This window comes from Podarcis erhardii (genome assembly GCF_964252035.2).
Source record: "Podarcis erhardii genome assembly, chromosome: 5".
Lineage (NCBI taxonomy): Eukaryota > Metazoa > Chordata > Lepidosauria > Squamata > Lacertidae > Podarcis > Podarcis erhardii.
In genome coordinates, this window is record NC_138509.1 from 83,254,239 (window position 1) to 83,274,408 (window position 20,170).

General features: G+C 41.7%; 1 protein-coding gene across 1 annotated transcript in view; it reads right to left on the minus strand.

Annotated features, from left to right (window-relative positions):
• Positions 1-585: 585 nt before the first annotated feature.
• Positions 586-20,170, minus strand: part of SI (sucrase-isomaltase) — a 106,382-nt gene continuing 86,797 nt past the window's right edge. Inside the window, exons 51-71 of the mRNA XM_081862055.1 lie at positions 18,716-18,884; positions 17,828-17,924; positions 17,605-17,717; positions 17,254-17,379; positions 16,256-16,384; positions 15,058-15,168; positions 14,802-14,864; positions 13,342-13,458; positions 12,570-12,654; positions 11,447-11,585; positions 10,964-11,097; positions 10,500-10,534; positions 10,286-10,402; positions 8,932-9,080; positions 7,565-7,649; positions 7,409-7,465; positions 5,990-6,114; positions 5,389-5,477; positions 4,759-4,808; positions 4,062-4,226; positions 586-1,202 (exon numbers count right to left, since the gene is read on the minus strand). Of these exons, the coding sequence (XP_081718181.1) occupies positions 1,125-1,202; positions 4,062-4,226; positions 4,759-4,808; positions 5,389-5,477; positions 5,990-6,114; positions 7,409-7,465; positions 7,565-7,649; positions 8,932-9,080; positions 10,286-10,402; positions 10,500-10,534; positions 10,964-11,097; positions 11,447-11,585; positions 12,570-12,654; positions 13,342-13,458; positions 14,802-14,864; positions 15,058-15,168; positions 16,256-16,384; positions 17,254-17,379; positions 17,605-17,717; positions 17,828-17,924; positions 18,716-18,884 (2,233 nt within the window). The 3' untranslated portion in view covers positions 586-1,124. The remainder of the gene's footprint in view (positions 1,203-4,061; positions 4,227-4,758; positions 4,809-5,388; positions 5,478-5,989; positions 6,115-7,408; positions 7,466-7,564; positions 7,650-8,931; positions 9,081-10,285; positions 10,403-10,499; positions 10,535-10,963; positions 11,098-11,446; positions 11,586-12,569; positions 12,655-13,341; positions 13,459-14,801; positions 14,865-15,057; positions 15,169-16,255; positions 16,385-17,253; positions 17,380-17,604; positions 17,718-17,827; positions 17,925-18,715; positions 18,885-20,170) is intronic.

A 20,170-nucleotide genomic window follows, 5' to 3' on the forward strand; every position in this document is an offset into this window, starting at 1 on the left:
CAGCTGCTGGGTGACCTTGGGCCAGTCACACTTCTTTGAAGTCTCTCAGCCCCACTCACCCCACAGAGTGTTTGTTGTGGGGGAGGAAGGGAAAGGAGAATGTTAGCCGCTTTGAGACTCCTTAAAGGGAGTGAAAGGCGGGATATCAAATCCAAACTCCTCCTCTTCTTCTTCTTCTTCTTCTTCTGAGGACCTTGTGCTGAACTGTGAGGGGAAGAAATACTTCCCTGCTATGTCTTGCCACTATTGCAACACAGGTGTAGGTGGGTGGGTTGGGAGAAGACCTGTCTCCTATTCTGCCCCCACTTGATGTCAGAGAACCACCATTGTACCAGTCACATAAGTGAGGTGGGAGCATGTGGTTAGAAGTTGCTGGATAGGTGAGAGGAGATCTAGGGACTGGGAGGAAGGGCGAATAATCCATAGCTCTGATTAGAAACTGAGCTTCAGAAGTATATGAAGCTTGAAAGTGAGGGGAGTATTATCAGCCGGAAAATCCAAGTCTTAGTGACACTACTAAAGTCTATACACATGTGCACATGCACACACACACACACACACAAAAAATCTACATGTGCAACTATGTACATTGTCGGTGGAGTTTTATTGTCACATTAGAATAATTTACAAAATAATAATAATGTTCTGTTGCATTTTATCACACACTCTTGCAGAGATATTTATAAACATCATAATAAACTACAATTGCATAGTTCATCATGTTAGGCATCATGTTAGGCATCATACTGGCATTTTAACTCCTTTGCAAAACAGACCAAAAATGTGATTCCTGACATACAGATTGTACTGCTATAATTGATATATATAAAATACATTCAACTGCCTATTTTACAAATTTATCCCCTACCCCTGCATTTCATTGAAATAAACATCCCTTCTCATTTTACAGGCTGAAAGCAGTATTCTAGAGTTCTCAGATACAACAAAAATGGTTTGCCTTAAAAAATGAAAATGCGTTATTATATTTTAACTACAGTTCAGTCCCACCCATTCCTTCATTTGTTTACTGCTAACATAACAAAACACAGTTTTTTTAATATATTACAATACACATTCATTAGAGCCACGGCGAGGTTCTCATGGAGCATGTTTTCTGCAGACAGTTAAGTGCTTGTCACCCATCTGACCTGGGCTAATTTATGAATGAGGTAATTTTTGCTGGTGAAATCCACTTTTAGTATCTGAATAGGAGAGATTAGAAGAGGGGTGGGTGGGTTAATTCAGTGCTATTTTGAGAAATTCTTACAACCACAGATGTCTGATTTGTGAAAGCAATACCAGTCTCTCAGAAGGATTTTGAAACACATTTGCAAAATGACACTCACTGCAAATACATGCAGGTATTATTATAAAATACAACACACTTGTTGGAAAGCACATTCTTTCTACTTTGCACTAGATGTTCTAAAGATGGGGGAGAATTTTGATATTGTTTGTATTTGAATGAGAAAACCACCTAATTCGCACTTCTCAATATGCAAATGAAAACACAGCTGTCTTCAAAATGTGCACCTCTCCAAAGTTTGCAATGCACATCTCCAGCAAAAGTAGTGTGTACATAAATGCATCTACTAGCATAAAATGTGTACAAAATTTGTGAAAACAGTATGCAAATATTCATTCTATTTGTCAAAACTCTGCTCCCAAAACTGTGCATATTAGTCAAAACCTCATACAAAAACATGTTTAAGTAATTAGAACTACAATGCTGGCAATTTTTTTTCTGAATGAGAAGAAGGGAACTTTGCTGCTTTCATTGTTAAAAAAAAGACTGTTGTGTTTCCCATCTTTCATTCCCCCATCAGTGATACGCCACATAGGGGAAGCTTTTAAAAATGATGATGATGAATCATAGCTGAATTGTGAGAAACATAGCTTGGGCTCAAAATATGTGTGTGTCCTCCTCCCACAATTCCCCTGATAATTGTCACTGAAAACTAATAGGTCTGTACAGCAGAACACTGCTCTAAGTTAGAAAAGACGATGCAAAGAAAAGCTGGGGGGGGGAACCATCCTGACTGATTTGGGAAGTATTCTATTCTATAAGGTAAAGTTATGCAAGTGTGAAGGGAGAAATGGGACAAAGATAACAAGAAATGGGTAGTCATCCAAAAGTTCAAAGGTAGGCAGATGATCAAAGGTTAAACAAAAGAGAAGAAATGGTTCTATTCAAGTTGAAAACAGGACACTGTAACCCAAATAAATGTTTAGCTTTAATTAAACCTCTTGGAAATAGAGTTTTGAGTGCCAGAAAAAAAGTTCTCAAAGTCAGAACTTAGGATCTCTCCCCGCACTAAGCACTTGCTTCCAATTCCAAATGTGAGGTGTGAAAAGAGGGAGATTTAGCTATCACTATAGTATGGTGGATAATCTCAATTGCATTTAAAAACATCTCTTGTTATAGAAAAAAGAAGAGGGCCGGGAAAGATAAGATACCTTTTAAATTACTGCATGGACATGTGGCATGAAAATATTTTAGCCTTCTAAAGCTGGTGGGAAAGAGATGGAGGAAGCAGAAACTTGAAAGCATTTTCTCCAGATTGATAGCAGCAGAAGGTCAGCAGAAGAAGGAAGGAGGCTGGCAGTGAAAATGAGAAAAGGAAGAGCAGGGAGAGATTAGCCCAATGTGAGATGCATTTTATTAGAGGCAGAAAATGAGAGCTGCAAGAAGAAGGAGCAGGCTTACAGAGATGACTAATGCACGTTTCCCGGGAAGTTCTGTTGCACTGAGCAGCAATTAGCTGAGTGATAATATTGGGAAATGCAGGACATGAAAGGAAAGCAAACAAAAATGCAAAATGGAAGTAAAGCAGGAGGATATAAATGCAAGATTCTGATGAATTTACTTGCAGGAGAACCGGCAATTAGGCCTATTGCTTGAAATGATGCTGACCACTTTTACACTGGGGTCTCGGTGGAAGGCAGAACTAATGTGGCAGCAGGAGACTAAGAAGATTCACCTAACCAGCGTAAGCTCAGAGCAGGACTTCCCCCCTCTCCTCCCTCAAAACTGGCTTTGAGAGGGTCCCAACTGTGGAGGGAGGTAGCAAGGCTTGTCCCACCTGACATGCTGAAATGCTCATGCAGATGGAACAACTGGAAGTGTGTGACACTGATTTCTATCCTTTATGTTTACTGGGCAGGATGGGAGGGGAGAAAGCAAAGTTGCCACAATGATGATTGAGGAAGGAAAGGATGGTTCTCAGTCCACAGCTTCAGAGGGTATCTTTCCTATGCGCCCTCTGGTTTCGCTGTGGTACCAAACCAAGGGTCTCTAGAATCTAATGACATAGGAGAATCTGTACATTCTTCTCTGCATGTCGTAGATGCACAAGATGTGCTTGCCGGTGGTTTCAGACTATTTTGCAAATCTACACAATTGTCAGAGATGTGGAAATGATGCAATTTCTGCCATCTCCTTTGTGTACTATATTGTATTCCAGCTTTCTCCTCAAGGATCTCTGCCCCAGCCCCATCTATCAAGTTTTATGCTACGGTGCCAAAACGAGGAGAGGAGGTTATTCATGAAAGGTGCCAAATTGGATTAAGCATGCTAATATTCTGTATAGCAGCAGAAGGGGACCTCAAGTTTGGAGGCCAGATGCCTCCCACCACATCTCCCCTCAGGAGTCTTCATAGACTATGTCATCACACCAGGCCACACTCCTCCTCATTGCTCCCAAATCAAGGAATGTGGCCCTCAACCTGAAAATACTCCCCACCCCTTCTGTATAGGTCGCCAGCATACCAGTACATGCCTTCACCTTCAGTAAGCATGTGCCCACTGCACACCGAAAGATACAGACATTTCTTAGGCCATTTGTGTCAGATATTAGCATCTCTTCTAGCCTGGATTTAGATTTGAAATCTTTATTATGAGCCTGTATGCATATTTTGCTCTCATACCGAGCGAAAAGAAAATCTTAGAATATAAAGTAGAAAGGAATACTGCGTTGATTTTAGAGGACTGGAAATGTAAGCAATATGAATAGTAAAAAAAAAAATGTTTTCACTAATAATTCCAATATTTTTGGACTTACCTGGTTTGCTGAATCATATTCTAGGGTAGCTGGTTCTGTTTGCCCATCATAAGTAACAGTAACACTTGTAACTGAGGATGTGACTCCCCAGACGTGCAGATAACCCATTCTTAAGACAAGGGCATCAGGTAGATTGTTGTGGACCACAGTGACATTCAATGTATTCTGAAAAATTGAGGAAAAGAGGCTGTATTTTTAATAAATGGACCCTAAATGCTCCAGACAGATTCCACCAGCACTCTCCAACTTCTAACTCAACCACTTGCACATGTGCAAGTAGCCTGAAGTTCACACATTTATCTTCAGCTTGCAAAGGCTACATGTCGGGTGATGACATTTATGCATGAAACCTATCAAGCACTACAGACAAATCTTTCACATCATCTCTGAGCAATGACTGAGGTCCAAAGAGCTGTTTTTGGCATGTTCAAATAAAATGTGTGACATGAGTCTCTGTTAAATCTCCTCTGGTTGTATATTGTCAGCCTGGGAATCTCTGAATCCAGGCCAACATTCTACAATGGAGAGATGCATTGTGGAGATACGCTTTATGTGCATGTTTGAATTATATAGAAATTGTTTTATAAGGAAAGGTATGCAGGAAGAATGAAAAACTTGAGTGCAAAAATGTATTTGTTGTTACAAGGAATATGCATCTTTTCTTAAATTATTTGGAGGGATAGGTTAATAAGCCTACCTGCGTTACTTGAAATGTTGAAAAGTAGTAGTTGGCAGTTTCATATGCATCTGCAAAATAAATATATGTATAAATATATATTACTATAGTTTCTCAGAATAGTAAACTAAGTTCAAGAGTTTGCACATTGATGGACAAAGCAGGTTGATGGGTGAACAACAGACAGAGTGGGCAGTAGCATATTGGAACGGGTTCGTAACCCAATTTGACACAAATTTCATTGGATAATTTGGGCTAGTCACTTTCTTTCACTAAATTTTTGTCCTGTGAGAATAAAATGAGATAGCAGCACCCCATAATCTAATGAAGAAGGATGGGATACCAAGTTCATACATAATAAATTACAGTGGTACCTCTGGTTGTGAACTTAATCTGTTCCGGAGGTCCGTTCATAACTGGAAACTGCTCATAACATGAGGCACGCTTTCACTAATGGCGCCTCCCGCTGCTGCCGCGCCGCTGGAGCGCGATTTCTCCTCGCATCCTGGAGCAAAGTTTTCAACAAGGGGCATCTACTTCCGGGTTAGCGGAGTGCGTAACCCGAAGAATTCGTAAGGGGGACAGTTCACAACACAAGGTAGCACTGTAGTCACCAAATCTGGGACCTTTCCTGTCTGGCAAGGCACTTACCAATTGTAATTCCATCATCCCAGTAAAGTTCTCCTTGGGAATTGCCATTATCATCCAAAGCAACAGTGAGCCCCAGAGGGTTCTTCCGGCTAGAAAAAGTACAAGAAAAGAAGTAAAAAAACATTCTTTAGGAAATGTCTATCGATTTGATTTGATTTGATTTGTAGCTGCAAAGGGCAAGGGCCACAGTGTAGACAGCACTGGACTGGATGGACCAATGGTCTGACTTGATATAAGGCAGCTTCCTATGTTCCTGTGTTGTCCCTAGGCATCCTGCATGGAGAAGGGGGTTGGACTGATTGACTTCCAAGGTCCTTTCCCAACTCAGTAATTCTATGAGAATTCTGAAGACTGTCCAAGAAACCTCTTTGGCGGGTGTTGGGCTCCTGTTAGGAACCTCCCTACCTAACTTAAGGAGCTTCCCATTTACTGTGAAAGCGAGAAAGATCTGCAGGCACACACTGAAGGTCCATTTCTGACAAGTCAGCTGGTTGGCCAGTAGCTTAATGGCTGATCACCTGAGATCAACCAATCAGTTACTGCTAAAGCGGAGTCAAGTCTGCATAAAATTCAAGTTCATTCCATGAGAAATTGTACTCACCTGGCATTGGTAGTAATATCAGGCTCTTGCCAGGGGATGATGTAGCCACCCCGGATATGAAGATTTATATGCTCCAAAGGTGCATCCAAGTCCTGGAATTGTCTTCGCACTCCAATATATTTCCCCTACAACCATAAAAGCAGAACTTTGAAACGGTGCTGTCGAACCTATCAGATTTTCTCCTTCTCTGTGAATTTTACAAACAGGGAAATTCTGTCCTCTGTTCAAGCTGGAAAATATTCCCCATGGGCATCTGGTTGGCCACTGTGAGAACACGATGCTGGATTAGATGAAACACTCACCAAATCTAGCAGGCTCTTCTTATGTCTTCCTGTCCTTCACTGGGCTTCCATTCAAAACCAAACCCTCTATTCCCCACTTTGTAAAGGATGGGCACTAGTTGAGCATTAAAGATATGGTTCGGAAGAGGAACGTGCAATTATATTCCTCAAGATATTGAACTTTGACTGTGTCACCTATGCAGTGCTTTTTTCTGGGGGGATGCAGGGGGATGCATACCCCTAAACATTTTGTGAATCTATTTTGAAGAAACTATTTTTTTTAAGTGTGTGTGTGTGTGTGTGTGTGTGTGTGTATGTATATATATATATATATATATATATATATATATATATATAGTTTCTTCTCTAGCATGGTGAATCGTCAGTTCCATTGCTACCCCCGATGGTGGCCTCATTTCCTTTTCCGGTGTTTCCTGAGTCTCAGAGGGAAGCGAGCGTTTAATGTGTGAAGCAGTGTGAAATGTGGATGTGTGGTGTTTTACTGATGAAAATTTGGCTTCATTGAGGGACAGCATTTCAATATGAGTAGGAAGATGTTAGTGCATACAACCTCATGTCAATGTGGAAGTGACTGTGGGCTGTCAGCTGTGTAACATGAGGTAATGTTCTTTGTACTTTTGTCCATTTACTGTATCTATTTCCCCCGATTTGAACTATAAAATGGTGATTTTCCCGAGTCAAAATGAGAGTACCCCTAAACATTTTTTTTTAAAAAAAGCACTGCACCTATGTATCCTTGAAATGATCTGTAGAAATTAGCCTACTAGTTCAGTTCAACATAGTGCTAAGGAGATTGTTCTTCAGCACAACCATTTTTATTTGCTGACAGAACAATCTTGCCTCTCCCTTCTGGCAGTTCTCCCAAGCACCCACCCTACCCCAGAGCAGACTTGGAGGAGGTGCAGGGGCTGCCTTGTGGGGAAGAGAGGGGGGAAATCCCTCTTGAGCAATTGCAAATACTTGAGTGAACTTCTGCTGGTGGAACAGGTTAGTTGATATCTTGCCCAGTGCCTGGAAAGAGCTAACCTGATTGGACAGGACATTTTAAACTTGCATCTAACTTGCAAGTATCACCTGATTTGAGGTTACTCTTGACAAGATTTATTAAGCTGCTTACCGTGTGATAATCATACCACCGGGCATCTGGTATATAAGCATGTACTGTCACAGCACCCTAGAATTTAAAGAGATGAGTGTAAAATGAAGACAAAGCAGAACATAGCATGCACACACATGTTCCGTTTATAAGTGACAGTGTTATTTAATGGCTTACTTGGTCAAGTACTGGGCTGATGAGAAATGCTGGGCCCCATAAAAATTGTTTGTAGATGTCCCATGTTGTTTTGTCACCCACAAACCTGAAGAAACACGGTAAATCATGGTTATTTCATATTATCAGACTTGCAGTCTCAGTACATAATAAATCAATTCCAGTTCTAAAACATTGCCCAATTTTGTTATTTTTTTTAAAAAAAATGGACGTCTCGCTGTAACGAGACATCCAACTGGGATGCAGAGAAGCTATTTCAGCTGATTTTCAAAAATAAAGAGTCAAGTCTTGGTACCAATCCTCAGTCAGGTTTAGTTCCCAAACCTATTCATTTCACTGAAGCTTGGCAAGCTCACTAGATGGATGACACGAGTTATTGTGCATGACTTCTAAAAACTCCAACAGCCTAATTCTAGGGGAGGGGGGAGGGGGGAGGTCTGCTCAGGGATATGGGAGAGAAAGTGAGTTTCTTAATTTCACTTTGAAAAAAACTGTAGTAATTTGCATCCATCTACAAGGTGAATGTTAAAAACCACAGATCACTTTTCTCCCACTTTTCTCCTAGGAAGAAGCCTTGCTGCGTTGCCAGATGTTATCATCAAGCTGTTTAGTTCCAGCATTGAAAGACTTTTTTAAGCACCTGAGTGAAGTTCTTTTTGTTCTACCCAGCAATGTTTCTGCCAACAAAACTGAGAACTCTTGGTGGTTGACTGAGTATTTGGTGGTGATCTTGAATCAGTTTGGGCTGGCTGTAGGTTCATGGGGGCAGCAAGGTAGTAGCTTTATATCCCTTTTGCCTCCACAGATTTTGGAGGAACCTGCCAATACTGGAAGAGTCTCACAAAGTGCAAATTAGGTGTGATCACTGTTAAATGTGAATTGAATCGAAATTTTTCCCTCATCCCTAACTGATGCTTCTGGGGATTTTTGGGGATATGAAAGAGGGCAATGTGTATGTTTAAAGAAGGGGTTAGTAAACTTTTTCAGCGGGGGGCCAGTCCACTGTCCCTCAGACTTTGTGGGGGGCCAGACTATATTTTGGAGAGAAAAAGCATGAACGAATTCCTCTGCCCCACAAATAACCCAGAGATGCATCTTAAATAAAAGGACACATTCTACTCATGTAAAAACATGCTGTTTCCCAGACTGTCCGTGGGCCGGATTTAGAAGGCGATTGGACCAGATCTGGTCCCTGGGCCTTAGTTTGCCTACCCATGGTTTAAACTTTAAAGGCTTGTAGCAATGGGTCCAAAGCAATAATTATGCTAAAACATAACCTGAGATATTTTCTGACTTGGTGGGGAAGATGTATTGGTTTGTTGAGCCCATGACAAATTTTCACAAGTGAGTAAGTGTCACTTAACACTTACTCATGCAGCAAAGGACGGGCAACAGTGTCGCCGTTGACATGGGCATTATGCATCAATGTGTAGAGATAGGGTAGCAATCTGTAGCGTATGCTGAGCACATCCCTTGATATATTTACAAATCTTTCATCAAAGGAGACAGGATCTTGCCTCTGTAAAAGAGATAAGAAATTCATTCAGGCTGCAGAATATCTTGCCCTGTTCTCCCCCCGCTCCCCCGGAAGAAAATCCCAGTAAGCATCAATCAAAAGGCTTTCATATTTCCATAGAAAACTCACATCATTACATATAAGAGAATACAGGGCAGGCAACATATGTTGAGCCAAACAGAATAACATAAGAAACTGGCTGCATTTTGTAGATTTAGTATGAGTCTGGCTGCAGCCGGAGGGGGGTGAGTTGTGAAATATTTTGGATGCTAATCTCTACCTAGGTGAAACCTCTAGTAAGGAAATCCTTCTATCAACTGCCTTTGGAACAAAATACAAGGTAAATGAAATATTAAATGGAACTTCCTTTGGGAATTAATTAATATAGATGATACTTCTATCTTTCAGCCTTTGAAACAACTCCACTTTCTGAAACCTGTTCTGAGTAAGCCTTCAAAGTGATGCACCCATCACTGACCCAGGGTCATTATTCCCTCCAAACTACCCATAGGTTGTGTTTGTGTAAACCACTAGGGAAATCTGTGTTTCTAGACACATATGTGTGTTCCACTGACTGCTGGCAGTGAGTGGGGACAGGTTTGCTGTGCCACCTGTGGCATATCAGACATGTACAGATGCATGTTATATCAGTGCTGGGAGCAGGGGCAGAGCCAAGGAAGTTACGCAGGTCTACAACACTGTCACACCAAAACTTTTCACATTTTGCAATGGCCTACAACCCTCCCACTTTGGGCATAACTCAGAGCAGACCTTTTAGTGTGGCTGCCGCACTCTGTGGAGCAGCATTCCTGATAAGACATGGCAGGCACTAGATAGCTGCATTTTGGGGGGGAATCGGTTAGGGATACACACAGAACCACAGCCAATATATAATGTTGGAGAGTGAGTAGCAAGGAGGCAGTCTGGTTTTTATTGCAATGTTGAGCAACATAGCCTCTTTCTTCCCTTCACATGTCCACTCATCATTGCAGGGTTGAGAAAATTCAGGGCTGAGAATTCATGGCTACACAGCATCCAGAACAGCTCACTGCTCTATTTTCATCAGGGAGGAAAGGAAAATCGGAGTAGGAAATCGGAAGAGGGGTGAGTGTCTAAACCAGCAACTAACCATACATTTTTAGATTACCAACAGTATTCCAGTCGCTTTACTACTGCATGCAACACACTGCCAAAACAGGTAGACGCACCCTAGTTCCCATCACATTATGATTTCTTGAGAAGGTGTAGAAGGCTCCAAGTTCCATCCATCGGGCACACATTTCATAGGTTGTGTCATTGAAGAAGCCACAGATGTCAGCACCAGTCTGGAAGCATGGAAAGGGGAATGAGGTTAGAATGATCTCTGCCACATTAGATTATTCAAAAGCGTTTCAAAGACTTTGATCCAGGAGCAGAACTTACATAGGAGATTCCAAAGAGGCTGAACTCCATGATACCTGTTAAAAGGAAGCACAATAGGATTTTCTTGAGCAACCTGTCTCTTTAAAAGAAGTGACCAATGCTCTCAGGATCCTTTTTGAATGCTAATATAATGTCTCCGGTTTCTGCTGCAAGTACAACGGTTTGTGGGGCCAGATGGAAATCATGGAAATAGTGAATAGTTTAAATCATCCCCATTGGCTCAGGAACTTGGAGGAAAGGGGTGACAGTGTAGATAGCTTGCACTGGACACACTGGTGGGACACCAAAACACACCCAATTATGGCTGAGTCCAGACACAGGTGAGGGCATTGCCAGTAACATGATACAGGGGGCAGATGCTGGGAGCCATCACTCCAATTAAGATTCCATCCCCTTACTAAAAAAAAAAAGCAGAGCAGACATTTCTGTGGCAAACACTGGATAACGCCGAAGATTCCCCTTACCAATCACAGATTTTGTAAGCTGGTCCCATCTTGCATAGTTATCGCCAAGCCAATGTCCTACCCATCGTCCACTGGAGGGATAAGTTGAACGGGTAATAATGATCCCACGTTCCTTTGTGGCGTTGCGCATACCACTAATAGGGAGATAAAAAAAGCACATGTGAATATAGCGTTGCATGCTGAATTATTATGCCACTTAAAGATTCCACTCGGTTTGGATTTCAAAGCGGCTGCTGCAACTTCCCCTGCTCCACCCCATAACAACCTATAGCAATCTAAAGGGTGAGTTGTGGCATCAATGCACAACATCAATTTCACATGGACTACCATTCTGCCACTGCAAGAGTGCAAGGGATAATGTCGGTGAAAAAATGCTAGCAAAAAATTGCAGAACGTGAGGTGTGGCACACCTTTACTGTCACAACACCATCTTGTGTAAAGAAAGCAGGATTTCCAGAATATGAAACAGGGAAAACAGCTTACTAGTAAGTTGGTTCTGCTTGAGACCATCCGTATAGGTTATGTACATCATAGTGCCTCACAGGTGTTCCGTCAGAGAGATGCTGTTCAGTATCCATGCACAGCGTCACAAGATCCAGTCCTCGTTCTCTTAAAACCAAGGCTAATGAGGAGACAGGGTAAGACCACACAATGAGGTGGGCCATTTTCAAAGGGAATGGGACATGTTAAAACAAAATAAAAAAATTCCTTCCAGTAGCACCTTAAAGACCAACTAAGTTAGTTCTAGGTATGAGCTTTCGTGTGCATGCACACTTCTTCAGATACACACGTGTGCATGCACACGAAAGCTCATACCTAGAACTAACTTAGTTGGTCTTTAAGGTGCTACTGGAAGGAATTTTTTTATTTTGTTTTGACTATGGCAGACCAACACGGCTACCCATCTGTAACTGGGACATGTTAATTTTCTCTTAGAACGAAGGATATATATAGTCCAGGCTGCTGCAGCAAAAATGTCTAGGGTAATGTTTCCACATCTAATATCACCTTCCCTCTTATGTCCAGGGCTGGATAGTCATTTGCGACAGACAGGACCATTAATTCAGCTTGACTCTTGCATCCATATTGGTTTTCCAGTTTAAATGGACTCTTATATAAGAGATAGGCTCTCTTCTATTGGCAGACAAGAGACATGTAGACTCCACAAACTATGAGAACCTAGAGGATCTTATCTGTACGTCAAGGCAATCAGTAAGGGAGTCTGCAGTTGTGTGGAAGAATTATTATATAAAATTTATTTAGATGTTTAATGGAACTTATTATAAAGGTTCAGAATAGATAATCTTACAAGGAGGAATTTATTTTTGAAATGAAATATTAGAACAAATGTAAAGTTTCTGGTGTTGTTAGAAGGGAAGTACACAGAGGTGACAAATCAACAAATACGGTAAGTAAAACTAGGTGTGAAGCAGCTGAGCATTTTTTGGTGCTTGAATAACACAAGTCTAAGTTAGCGAGATGTAATCTCAAATCCTCTAAAGTGAGTATTAAATGAATGAATGGAAAACCATGGGACAAGGTTATTATTCCTAATTTAAGTCTCACTGATCCAAGGGAACCTGTGTGTTTTAAGAATTACTCTTACCTGGCATATAGGGAGGTTTGTTTAAGTCTTGATCCCTGCAGCCACCAACAGCTCCATCAATGAAGTTGGATGGTTCATTCATGTCCTAAAATATAGTTTGAAATTCCAAAATATAAAAAAAGCACATTGTGTAAATGCTGGTGAGCATCTGCAAGCTTCAGCTCAGAGCAGAAATTCACAAACGCTCACCTCAAACAGCTCCGTCCCAGTTTGCATTCTCTAAACCATACGCCCCCTGTTAGCTTCACTTTTCTGTCCAGTGGGAAGAATATTAGTTGCATGTTGGTGGACATTAAGAAACAAGCCTGATTCTTTCCTTCTCCCTCTTCCCTCCCTTCTCCCTCTTCCTTGCTGTGTAGTAATGAGAAACCATGTGATGTTTTTTTTCTTCCCAATGGCTATTCATACTACTCAGGGATGTGCCAGGTCAATTGAAAAGGAGAGGGGAGGAGCTACACCCTCCTGGGTTAGAAGGAGGGTATATTTCTGATGGGCGTGGCAATCACTTTCCAAGCTTTATGCATGCTAGGGGAAAAGTCCTACATCTTCTGGCACCCTTAACAAACTACAGATCCCAGGGTTCTCCACAAGTGTTAAAGGCTTATAAGAATGCTTCCAATTTATGGGGAGGCTGTGCTACTTAGGAGCAATGCTAACCCCATCTGGGAGTGGCAGGACTGAATGGAGCAACAGACTCAACCATTTCTGAATGGGGATATTGAGACCTTGGACTGAGAGGCAGCAGGGAAAACTCCCAGTATGCGATACTTACAGTCCATAGCCCATCGTATTTGAGTACATTGGCATGATAGTCCACTAGCTCTCTTTGCCACCACTGCGATGTGGAACTGCGCAAGAAATCTGGGAAAGCGACATAAGCCCGGTACAGCTGACAAAAACACAGAGCAAGGAAGAAAATTAAAATATTTCCATACCACCCCTTTCACAAAGATTCCAAGGGGCTTTGCAAAACAAAGTAGAATACAAATATAGAAATAAAGCAATTGACAGTGTGTTTAAATATTACATTAGAAAGCTGGGAGAAAACTGCTTTGAAAACTGGTGCCAAACAGGCAACTCTAGGCAGTGAAATTCACATTGGACCCCCACCCACCTCTCTCTCTCTCTCTCTCTCTCTCTCTCTCTCTCTCTCTCTCTCACACACACACACACACACACACACACCACAACAAACACCTCATCTAAGATGACTGGGAGGAAGCCTGGCAAATTAAGCAACTCCAGTTAGTGCATTGCACTTCTCTGCTTTGACAAACTATATATGTTAAACTCTAAAGAATAAATTCAATCAAAGAACCCTGTTGTGGTTCGAGGACCCGAACCCCGCGAAGTGAAATGAAGACACAGGGACACGTGATATAAGGTTAATGGGCTAGAAAAGGCCACAACTTTATTGATTACAGCAATGAAAAGGTATTGGCTTAGGCATTGGATCACGAAACAAGTGGGTTTATTCACCAGGGGTTCATCAACTGTTGATGCTAATCCAACTATAGGCTCACCCCTGCTGTCACCGAGGGTCGTGCCATGGCCTCCCGCCAAGCAGGCATCGGACAGAATACACGACCGCCAGATTCCTTTAACGGAATACCCAATAATTGAAGGCATAGGCGATGGCCCCACCTAGCACTTCGACACACCACAACACATTATTCCAATGCCTAACCTACCCACCAATACCACAAAAAGTTGTGACGATTGCTACGAGGTAGGCGAAAAAACCAAAAAGCCTAATGCCAAATGGAAAAACTCCTACCAGGCCCCCCAGGCAACCGGGGCGACCAACCTAAGGTCCATAGTAAGGCCAATGACCTAAGCCCTAACTCAAAGGGAGTGGAGGGTGGGTGACTCACACAGGACGACGAAGAGAAATGAGGCTGGGGAGAGAGGCTGGCACTGCAGCATAAAGGCTGCTGGACACGCCCCCCCAATGGCACCTGGTTGGACGGCCACCGGGGGGGGCGTGAGTGCCAGCCAGGTGAGCTGGAGGCAGGGGGCAACGCCCCCTGCTAGGAGCGGTGTTCAGGCTCCCGCCCACAACCACTCCCCTCTCTTTCAGGGAGGAGAGTCTTTGTGGGCATATGCCATTATTGTTATGGGCCACAGGAGGTTTTGAAAAAGAAATGATCAGGACTGAGCTTTCCGTAACCACTAAGAGATAATTGAGGAAACTGAGTTTTGGGTTTTTTAGTTGTTGTTTTTTTAAAGTACCTCCAGTTGAACTTCCAAACTTGCATTCTCATCGACTGTTACATTGGGATAATCTGGCCACACCTTGTGGGAAAGGAAGAAATGTACAGTTAGATGCACTGAATTCTTGTATGCATTTGGAAACAATCTAGGCTTTTATTTAACGAAGAGTGACTCCATTTAGGCTGGGTAGGAGGGTGCATAGAGGCAAACTATGCTTTTCATCAAATTGAATTTGAGTTGTGGCAAGTAAGACAATGACATTTTGCAACAATACCTTCGCCCATGCAATGTCTGAACTGTTGATCCATTTGATAAAAACATCCTCCTGAACACCACTTGTGAAGGTGTTATATGGTTCAGTTTCATTGCCTGATATGGCTGGATCCTAAAGGAAAATCGAAAATACTTTTACTGTTACATTAAATGAGCAGTGCTAATGCTTTCCACTCATTCATTCATTCTGCTCTGTACATGACATGACTTCTTCCACACCTCCCAACCTCCTTGGAGGATGCAGGTTTTCAGTCTGAGTTTCTGAAAGAATGCAGTGAGTGATGCTAATGGAACTCTTTGTGGTAGAGAATCACAAAAACAAGATTATCTGTGGATAGCAGCATGACCTCTGATGGAAGGGAAACCCAGAGCAAGTCCTCATCCAGTTATTTCAAGGGATTATATAGAAGGAGTTCCTTATTCAGCTTTTGCATAGTTTATATATTTCACTCTGATAAGTTTTGAGGGGCATCGCCTCTCTGTTTATCTGATCCTGGGGAACAATGAGTAGGTGAAAGCTGTTGCCTTGATGACTCCTGAAGCTATCTGGCTGTCCATGGTTGGAAATGAGATACTGGTGCAAATGGACCCTTGGTCTGACCCAGAACCATGGTTATTATATTGCCAGGACTGGTGACGCAAACTATTCAACAGAGCACAATGAAAATTGCATATTATCCAAAGTGCATAATGATAGCTCAAGAAAGCTTGAAGAACTAGGCAGGATGGCAATGAGCCTTGAACATTCTGATTTTATTAGATAAAGCAAACAAAAGCTGGTTAGGACTAGATAGACACACTGGCAGAGCACTGGATTGGCTCCACCTGTGTACCATGTAGGCTCAATCCTCCTGGCCCCACGGCCCCCCACAACCACAAATGGGGGGCACTCAACTCTACCAAACCCCATGGGCTGCTACTGATCAGGAGAGATTGTGCAGAAGTTGGATTGGTGTCTTTGAGGCAATGATGGGCTTCATGAGAACCAATAAACTGAAACTGAATCATGTTGAGACAGAAGTGCTGTGAAAAGACAGTTCCCAGGGTTGAGTAATTGAGCAGACTGCCTGTTCTAGTGGGGTTGCACTTCCCCTAAAGGAACAGGTACATAGCTTGGGTGTACATTGAGGTACTGGACCAATAATGCATGCTACCAGCATTCCACAATGGTATCTCAAGAATGATTAACAATTACTCACCAGGATGATGATGTACCTTGAACCCTCTGATTTTATTCGATCAACAAAAGCTGGAAGGTCAGAGAAGTTTTTGCCAAGTGTGAAGTCTAGCTTCCGTTCCATGTAATCAATGTCTGTATATTGGACATCCTGTGTTAAAATAAAACAGTAAAGACATGTGTGAAAAATAAACTGAAGACCTGGAGATGATTAATTTAAAGTAATCTCAACATGTTCAAGATGCAAAACACAGAAAGCATGGACTTTCAATATCAAATATGCCTCAATACAGTTAAGAATGTTCAAGTTCAGATCCATATATCCAGAAGCATACTTGATTCTGTGAACCGCCCTGACACCTTTAGGTATAGGGCAGTATATGAATTAATTAAATTAAATAAATACCCAAGATTCTTTCAGCGTGCATCTACAGCATGCATAGGGTGAAAGGGGCAAACAGATGTGTCATAGATACATCAGTATCATAGATCATATTTTTGATAAGATTATCATATATTCTAGGGTTGGACCAAACAATTTAGCCCCCAATTTTGTTGTTGTTTTATTAACTATTAAAATTCAAAACTATAATGCAAAAGCAAAGCCATCAGGTTCAATTTCAAGCATGTCTAAATGACTTTAGGAAAGTTGAAGGGCCACTTCGCAAACTGAGCCATAGCTAAGACACATACACCTAAAAATGTAAACCTTATTAAATTTTCTGGGAATGTTTTATTGCTTTTTAAAAGATTTTTAAAACAGTTTTCACTTTGAGATATCACTGGGATAGAGAAGGGCAAAGCTGTTTCTTTGCTGACCTTAACCATACAAATTAGGTCTGTGGCTCTTTCCTCCATCTTTCTTCTTTCCTTGGTTTTGTCTGCATATAATGTTTTATACAGAACTCAGTTGGGATTTATATAGTCCTGATTTTCTGAATCATTTTGAAATCTTCTTCCAACAAAATAATTATCGATTGGAATCTGAAGCGCACCGGATCACAGCTGCAAGACACTTACATAGGGTATTCTAGCTGCCCTCATAGCATCATACACTTCAGCAACCTCAGACGTGTTTTTGTACCCGTAGCGGCAAAGCTGGAATCCCAAGGCCCAATAGGGTGGCATGACAGGCCGTCCAATTAGCTACAATTGAAGAGCAAATCATAGATTTAAAACAAAACGAAACATTGAAATGTGGTAGCACACAAGCAGTCCCCCAAAACAAATAAGAACCGATGCATCCGGTCTGTACAGTTGGCCTTCATGATGCAAATATCCATCCATATTGGATGGACATATAGAGAAACTGGTAAAAAAGGAATTAATCTCCATTGATACACTGTAATGTTATAGCAGTAGATGTCTTACTGCAGTGTACTCCTGAACTACTTCTTCTGGCTTCGGCCCTAAAACCATGTAAAAGTCCAATATTCCTCCAATTGTGCGATATGTCAGGGCAGGTGTTGGTTGGAAGGTGACATCTGAAAAATCCAGAAGGAATAGGAAATTAATAATCAATTGCCATAAATGTATGAACAAAAAAATGAAATTCTGTACAGATTTTTCTATTTTAAAAAAGTTGTTCTTTTACCCATAGCATTGCTGTTCAGCAAAAGAACTCCATGAGCACTTCCATCATTTTCAAGTCCCATGTAGAAGGGGTGAAAGCCATAGGAGTTCAGCTTGTACTGTAAAAAAACAAAGGCAGAAGGATTTCATTTCTTCTGCATCTAAGTCCACATATCTCTTCTGAAGATATACACATATCTGGATGAAGCCCGGGGTGTGTGCCATCTCAAACTCAGTCCTGAACAATTCTTACTGCTCCACCACCCCAGTTCTTTGAGCAGAGGTATATTTGAGATATCAGTACTTAGCCAGGTTTGATTTCCCTTTGTAGGAGGAAGTCGCTAGAGGCTTGTGATGTTTTTGTTGGAATTTTTTTTAAAAAGTTCATTGCTACCACGTCAGGTCTTGAAGGAGAGGAAGCCTGTTTTCAAAAACACTGCTAACTTTGGGAGCCTAAACTCAGTTCTGTCACTCTTTAGCTGCACTTTGCTGTTCTCCATTCATAACAACCTTAATACACACATCCCATTGTACTTTTTTCTGACTACCTCCTAGTCTTAGGCCACCCCAACTTCCATGGAAATATATGAACAGAGCATTAAAGGCTGTCAACAGGTCTATCTCAAGTCCAAGACTCTAGCCCAAAGAAACCCAGATTGACTGCCTAATAACGGAAATCTGATAGGAAACTCCTAACATTATCCCTTCCCACAACCATTTTTATAGACCTAATTACCATATTATACATTTACAGCACTCACTGTTTTCCTTTTAAAAGATGTTCATTGTTTTCTAAAAATCTCAAAGTTATTTTTGCTGTTTAGGAAAGGAAGCAAGTCCAAAGTAGGAAAACTGAGACAGTGACACAAACTGAGAAAGAAGCGGAAGAGTAAGCAAGAACTCGGCTTACACCGGGTGGTTGATCTTTTGTGAACATTCCCCAGGTCTGCCAGTTCATATCCCTCCGGAACTGAGTGTGCTCAGTTTCTCCAAATCCGTACACATATTGTGATGGTAGGCGAGTTGCAATCTGAATGAACATGTCGCTAAAGGTGAAGCCCGGCACCTGAGAATTCCAGCTGCAAAAGAAGGATGGTTAGTCTATATCAGGCATGTCCAACAGGTTGATCGTAATCTATTAGTCGATCACGGGCTGTCCCTGGTTGATCTTTCGACCCCATGAGAAATTTTCTAAAAAATAAAAAAAGCTCAACAACTCTGGTTAATCCTCCAGTGACAATGGGTAGATCATTGCTGGTTCTTTTATACTGTGAGTAGATTGCAGTCTCTTGGGAGTTGAACGTGCCTGGTCTATATCATATAGTACAACTCATGCCAAGCAGAAAAGTGGTCATTTCTCATGGGAGATAGCCAAGAAATAACCAATGCTTCTGAAAAACATGTGTGGCCACATATTCAAGATAAGAGCCAGGGTATTGGCTTCAGCTATAGTTAGGTGGCAACTTTACATTGGCTTCAGCTATAGTTAGGTGGCAACTTTACATTAAGTTATTTTCCAAATGAAGACAGGAGTGCCTGGCGTGCTCTGGTCCATGGGGTCATGAAGAGTCGGACACGACTAAACGACTAAACGACTAAACAACAACAATTTTCCAAATGTGTATTTCTGAGGTAGTCCTATCTACATACATTCTCTCTCTCTCTCTCTCTCTCTCTCTTTCTCTCTCTCACACACACACACACACACACACATGTTTGTGTGTACCTTTTGGTCGGACAACACAGAAACCCAACTTACTCTAACCTTATATTTTCTCCCACCCCCAAAGGAGAGTAGGAACATAATTGTTGACTGTTTGCCAACCCACATGTCCTCATTCCTGCAGCCCCCCACACGTTGGGAGGCAGAATGCCTGCAGTGGGGTATCTGCTCTGTTCCAGTAGGCTCTCACACAGATCGTAGACACCTTCTCTTTAAAGGTGCTTAATTATGCAGGAAGCCTACTAAAGTAGAGTGGGTTTCATGCTCTAGATAGCTAGCCCTCAAAACACAGAGGGGAAATGCAAGAATAGTGGTGGATTAACATGTGAATGAGTAAGGTGAGGGGTCACTGAGCTCATTCCCACTCATCTCCTTCCACAATCAGGGGTGGTGGTGAAAAATGAAAGAATATAGTTTATTTTATTTATTGAAGTTATATACCACCCTATACCTGGAGGTCTCAGTTTCTGGAATGTGAGTACCACATATTATCAGTTACTGCTCTGTAATTCTCAATCTTTCTCTTAGTATGGTACAGGCACATCTTTAACCTCTTTGGTGTTTAAGTGCAAATAAATGATCTGAGTCATTGCTACTTTTATTACAGAATCAGTGAGATTCAAACTGAGAACACTTTTCTTC